Here is a 6,558-nt window from a genome sequence, read left to right on the forward strand (position 1 = left end):
TCCAGGTTAGTCTTTTATTTTTGTAACTGTGCTGAGCTGGGGCAGGAAAAATCACCCTCTGGAATTTCTCCTTGGTCTTTTGTTCTTCTGAGACCTTTGCTGGAGTGCTTATGATGGAGAACTGGTTCAGCGAGTTTCTTTCTCCTTTTTCTTCTGCTCCCTTGCCTGGTCTCTTAGTGAAAACATTCTACAAATGAACTTGTATAATGACTTCTGTCTACTGACAGCTTGATTTCTTATATTCTCATTACCTTAGCTTGGAACTGAGGCCAGTTTTGTTTGGAATTGAGGGGCTGAAAAGGAACTTTAGATCCCCCAGGTTTTCACACATCCATGTTGTTTAGACCAAGTCAAAAATGAAGTAGAGATGAGAAAAGGGTCACATTAAATTAATACTGAGCCTTGAGCATCAGTTTCAGTCTTACTCATCTACCCGGTATTGATGAATGACATGTATTGACCAGACATGTGTGTGTGACCATCTCTTCTCTGCTAAATAGGTTTCAGGGACTCCTCTTTACCTACTGAGTAACCTTTGGTGTTCTGAGCCTGGCATTCAATGCTTTTTCACAGAATGGCAGCAGCCTTCTCTAATACTTCTGGCCATGCATTACCTTCTCAGGCTGCATTGGTCTACATTCTGCACTCTGACACATATTATAGTTTCCTTCCTCTGAACCTTGACTCAGGTTATTTCTCCATAGAAATAAATTATTCTACCCTTTGACCTGTTAAACTACCCTTATCCCTTAAGACAAAATTCAAGTGATAGCTCTTCTATGAAATCAGACCTCATTTCAGTCCACCCACCGCGTGAAATGGTCTTCCCACCCCAGGTGTCCTACAATGCTTTATTGTGTAGCCATAGTCTAAGTGTGCATATCATGTAATATTGTGTATCATTTACCTGTGTCTGGGGTCTGATCCTTCTACTAGATTATAAGGTCCCTGAAAATAGTCATGGAGTCTTAGCTACAGCTTGTCTTTCCCTCCGTGCCTGTCACAGTGTTCTGCAGAAGCTCTGCCCCTAAATGTGTGCTGAATGATGAATAAAATTTCATTGTACATGACAGTATCAGATTATTTTAGGAGACAGGGAGGTTGGACTCCATTTTTGCCAAGGACATAATAGCAGTAAATGGATTGACATTCCCTACAAGTCTGATCACATTCCCTAGGATCAGATTCTTTCTTTACATGTCCTCCCCCCATTCACCATGAGAAACTGCCCTCCCCAGTGGGCCTGGTCACTTACTTCTGGCTTCCTACCTTTGGCCAGCCCCACAAACTTACTCTCCTAGGGAGGAGAAAGACCACTTACCAACCACCCAGATCGTGACATCCTTAGACGCTGACAACTTAGTCATGTTGTTCCAGGCCAAACATGCATACTTTCCTGAATCTTCCCAAGATACATTGTTGATGATGTAGTAGTTATCAGGGAAGTTAGAGCTCACAGTGCCATCGACTCGCCATTCATACTGTGCAGGTGGGTAGGACTCAACCTGACACACTAAGATCAGTGGGTTTTGGAATTTGACCTCAATCTCCTCGCTTTCCGGATATGGATGAATCATGATGTTGTCTGGCCCATCTGAGAAAAGAAGAAAGAGAGATGAGATGAGAGCCATTGTTGGGGAAGGGACTGGAGAGGGAGGGGACTCAGTCACTCACAGTTCACAGTCAGGGTAAGGGGGTCACTTTTGCTGGCACTGATCGGATTCCAGACTTTACATTGATAGGACCCAGCGTCCTCCCTCCTCATGTTCTTGATGGTGAGGGTCCGGTTATTCTCTGACAGATTCTTCCTCTCATTGAGTGGCAGGACTGCGTTATTGAAGAACCATAGAATGTTCATCCCCTCATGTTCTGTGACACATGTGAGGACCACAATGCTGTTCTCCATGACGTTGGTCCTGCTGGCAGAGATGGTAGGTCTGGATGCTGTTTCTGTGGAGAGGAAAAGAACAGAGCTGTGAGAGGGAATGGCCTGTGTCTTTACCAGGTCATGTCCTCCAAAGCCCAGACACTTCCATTACACACATACAGCAATGGTTCCAGACACCAGGAGAGGGAGATGTCCCCTGGTTCTAGAGTTGTGCTTATAAGGAAGGGGAGCAGGAGAACCAAGGGCTGGAGTTCTGTGTCCTGGGCCAGCCCCTCCCCCAGACAGGTCCTGGGACATGCACAACTAGTGACTGAGGTGGGGGTGGAGTCAAGCATTTGTGAAGTGCCTGCTCCATGCCTCGAACATGGTAGGTGCTATATTAGTGCTGTTATTATCATCATTAATATGAGTATTGTTACTGTCAAGCTCTGGGTTACAGACCATAATGTGTAATTTCATCCTCTTGGGAAGTAGGGGCTATTATTCTTTCAATTTTACAGTTTGGGAAACTGAGGCAGACAGCGTTTAAGTGAATTATCCAGGATCACACAGCTAGTAAGTGTCTGTGTCTTTCTGAATCTAGATCTTGTGCCCTCCCCTAATTCTCACCCCTCATCTCATTCCAATGCAAGGGTCCATAACTTGGGGTCAGTGAACTCCATTTAAAAAAAGTGTTGATAACTATATTTCAGTAGAATTGTTTCCTTTAAATTCCTATGGATCTTACTTTCTGAACTTAAAAGCATCCTCCTGAGAAGGGGGCCCTGGGGCCCCCCAGCCTGACTGCCCCAGGGCTCTCAGAAAAAAAGAAAAAGAGAAACCACAATGGCTCCCACTATCCTCTGTTCCCCAGTTACTCCCTTAATTTACTTTGCTCCTACCTAACTGTGGTTCCAGGAAGTAGTTAATGCACATATTATGATTCTGGGTCTTGTCAACTCTACATATGCTGACACTCACCTCTTCTGTGCCTCAGTTTTCCCATCTGTAAAACAAATGAACAGGACTAGCTGGTGTCCAGGTCCCTGTCATCATCAGTGTGTGATCCTCTCCAGGATCCTCACACCCCACTTTACAACGGAGAAAATGAAGCATCAAAAAGAGGTGACAAGATTGTTCAGACAGAGTGAATTCTCCTATTGCAGCACCTGAGCTCTCTTCCTCCTCGCCTGATGGACCTTGTGGGCCTTTCCCAGACCAGGCACTGGAAGGCTCAGGGCTTTCAGAGGTCAGAGCATCCTGGATCTCCATCTGAGAGGGCCTTCAGTATCATCTAATGTACCCCCTTATTTTCCTAATGAGTAAAAGAGAGGCTCCCAGGGGCCAGGCAAATCTTGGGAAGTCCATTGGATAACAAATAACAGACCTGGGATTGGAGCCCAGGTTCCTGGCTCTGAAGCCAGGCTCCCTCCAGCACACCCCAAATTCTCTCTCTGCAGGAAGCTGTCTCCCTATAGACATGGGAGTGATTGGCAGAGGGACAGCCCTGAGCTAAGAGATGCTTTCCTTTGGGTGCCCCCTTCCTCAGCTGCCTTAGGGGAGGTATCCTGAGGGTCCCCATGGAGCTTCATTAGCAAATCCAGCCTCCTTTCATAATCAGAGCCCCTGCCAGGGGTGGGCTCCATTTTGGGGTGGTTGCAGGGCTCCCTTCTATGAACCTCCCCTGGAGAGGTGCCTGGACAGGGCACCTCATGGGGAGATGGTGGTATCAACAGTGCCCTGCTTGGGCTGTGAGAAGCTTGGGCTCCCACAGGATCCCTGCAGATTGGAGCCTTATGTACTATCCCTGGTCAAATGAAATGACATTTGTAAAGAGTTTAGCATGGTGCCTGCACACAGTAGGCGCTCAGTAAATGCTTGTTCCCTTCCTCCTCCCCCCTCCCAGTCTGGCTTTTGTTCCTCCGTTGACCAGCTGGGGACACACAGAGGTCAGCAGATGCTCTGCCCCAGGAAAGAGTCTGCAGCATCAGGGCTCAGCCTTGGCTGGGATGAGACCCAGGGCAGGGCATAGTCTTCCCCTGTCTGAGCAGCAGAGAGCCAGAGGTGTCAGGGGGCACCTGGCCCAAGGTCCCTCAGCATGCCTGACCAATGGCCATCCAGCCTCAGCTTAACCAGGACCTTATCAGTGCTAAGGTCTCTCTTTCTGTGATGGACAGCTCTGCTTGTGAGGTCTTCCTTATGCTGTGGGACATTGGGCCCCCTGTGACTTTCCCCCGGGGGGCCATATAGAGCAATGCTGATCTGCTTCCACACAAGGGCCCCTCACGGTCCTGGGGCCTGTTTTCTTGTGCCCTCCCCACTCTGACTAATCCCTTCAGCCAGGATTGAGTCACCACATCCTTGTGGGTGGAGGCCCTAATGCTTCAATTAGCTATGATTGTGGGAGGTCCTCCCTCTACCCCATAGTTCTCTGCCCCTCTACCCTTAGCAAATGGGCCTCATGAGCTTCTGAGCCTGAAGAATCCATCTCCCTGTGGCCAAGCTTGGTGTGCTGGGCCTGTGCTCACTTGGCAAAGGCCAGTCCTTTGATGAGGGACCTTCCTGGCTCAAAGAGACATTGAAGATCAGCTTCATGACTGGGGTCTTGTCCATGTCCATATTAACACGAGGTGCCCAGACCTGAACTCAGCAATTGTTTCCAGGGTGGCCTGACCCTCCCAGAGCCCAGGAGGGCACCTGCTTCCTTGGCTGCAGACAGTAGGCTGCTGTCACTGCAACCCAAGATCAGTTAGCTTTCAGTCCAAACAATCCCTGAATCTTTCCCACACCTACTGTGGTCAGGCCTCTTTCCCCACCATTTGCATTCCGTGAATCCCACAGCATCTCAAGATTTAGAAGAGAGGGTCAGTGAGTCCAGTCCAATCTCCTCTTTGTTTGGAGACCTGCACTGTAGAGAAGCCTTCTGTCTGCTAAGGCCATCCACTGCCGTTTTCAACTGTTGTAATTGTTAGAAAGTTTGCTCTGGCAATTAGCCTGATTCTACCTCTCTGCACCCTTGATTTTTAGCTGAGTTCTTTCCTCTGGGGGCGAGCACAACAAGACAAATCACTTTCTGCTCGATGATAGCTGCAAAAAGACTTGGAGACAGAACCATGGGATTGTGGAGCTGAGCAGACTTTGGTGACCATGAAGTCTAACACACCTGAAACAATCGTTAGCACATTCTACCTGACTGATGCTTGTCCAACCTCCAAAGAGGAGGAAAAGAAGAATGGGGAAGGGAAGGAGCATTTATTAAGTGACTACTGTGTGCACTAGGCACTGTGCTGATTTACAGATATGATCTCCTTTGAACCTATCAATTCTTGAGGAAACCATTCTACTTTGGGACAGCTCTGGCTATTAGGGAGTTTTCGACTGAAGCCCAGAATGCCCAGTTGTACGGGACCTTTGAGGCCACTGTGCCCTGTCTGCATTTGCCTCTGCCCTCTAAGGCCAAACAGAACATGTCTAATTCCGCTTCCCTGGAAGAGTCCAACAAATTACTATCATGTGTCTCCCCCAAGCCTTCTCTTTCCTGGGCTAACCTAAGTTCCCTCAGCTGGCCCACCAGTCACCAACATGGTTGCCTTCCTCTGGACATTCTCTAGTGTCTCAATGTCCTTTGTAAACTGTGTCATCCAGAACCAAATGCAATACTCTGCCATTGGATGGTCTGGAAGGACTATTATATCCTTATTTTGGGAAGTGGATGTGCTTTAATTGCAATAGGTTTTTTGGCTGCCTTATCACCCCATTGCCCCAAGTACTAAGCTTGTGGTACACTCAGAACCCTCCTCTCCTGGTATTTTTCAGATGGAACTGCTCTCTCCCCATTGGATGCTGGGTTTCTGTGATGATTCCATCTTTCATGGGAGCTTGGCCTCATTTTAGGCAATCTCACATTGTATCCAACAGTCAGGTATCCTGTCTTCTGCCATTCTTCTCTTCTCTAAGCCAACCATCCTTACTTTAACTGTGTTTCCTATGGCTTGGTGACTAGTAATTTCCCCACCTGGATCCATGCTTATTTATGCTTTGGACTTTTTGAACCCAAGGGCAGGACCTGACATTGAGCTCCAGTAATTTTCATCTGATCATATTTCATTCACCGGGTCAGATTGCTGAGATGCTTCTGGGTCTTAACTGATCCAAAACATATAATCACCTTCCTCTCAGCTTTTTCCTCTTAAATTTCAAAATTATGCTTTTCAGTCTGTATAATTATTAGAAGAGTCACAATTTACATAGCTCCTTACATATATTTTCTCATTTGATTCAAGTCAGCACTAAGAACATATACTAGCATAAGTTAAAGAAAAGAAGCCCCAGAAGATTTGTATGAGCTGATGCAGAATGAAGTGAGTAGAACCAAGAGAACAATTTATGCAGTAACTACAACACTGTAAAGGCAAAGTATTTGAAAGGCTTCAGACTCCAATCAATGCAGTGACCAAACAGGATCCTCAAAAACACACCATGAAACAAGCTACTCGCTTCCCACCACAGAGACGATGGACTCAGGGTGGATACTGGTAGAGATACTTGGGGGGTAGAGCCAACATGGGAATTAGTTGTGCTTGACTGCCCATATCTGTCACAAGGATTGTCCTTTCCTTCAGTGGGGTGGGTGAGAAGTAGGAGGGAGAGAAAAGAGGCTTGGGTTAATTGAAGAAAATTAAGTTAAGGAA

At 47.1% G+C, this 6,558-nt stretch overlaps 1 protein-coding gene across 1 annotated transcript; it reads right to left on the bottom strand.

Moving 5' to 3' along the window:
• Positions 1-1,321: 1,321 nt before the first annotated feature.
• LOC138176774 (carcinoembryonic antigen-related cell adhesion molecule 6-like) lies at positions 1,322-4,480 on the bottom strand (the record flags this gene model as incomplete). Its single annotated transcript, XM_069107635.1, has 3 exons — positions 4,396-4,480; positions 1,675-1,950; positions 1,322-1,594 (listed from the first exon to the last, which is right to left on the bottom strand). Coding segments are annotated over exons 1-3 (634 nt in total), but the record flags the coding sequence as incomplete, so codon positions are not given.
• Between the last annotated feature and the right edge of the window lie 2,078 nt (positions 4,481-6,558).

This window comes from Petaurus breviceps, unplaced genomic scaffold (assembly GCF_028583685.1).
Source record: "Petaurus breviceps papuanus isolate PSGF00001 unplaced genomic scaffold, PetGlider_PUasm1.0 90190, whole genome shotgun sequence".
In the NCBI taxonomy this organism is placed as follows: domain Eukaryota; kingdom Metazoa; phylum Chordata; class Mammalia; order Diprotodontia; family Petauridae; genus Petaurus; species Petaurus breviceps.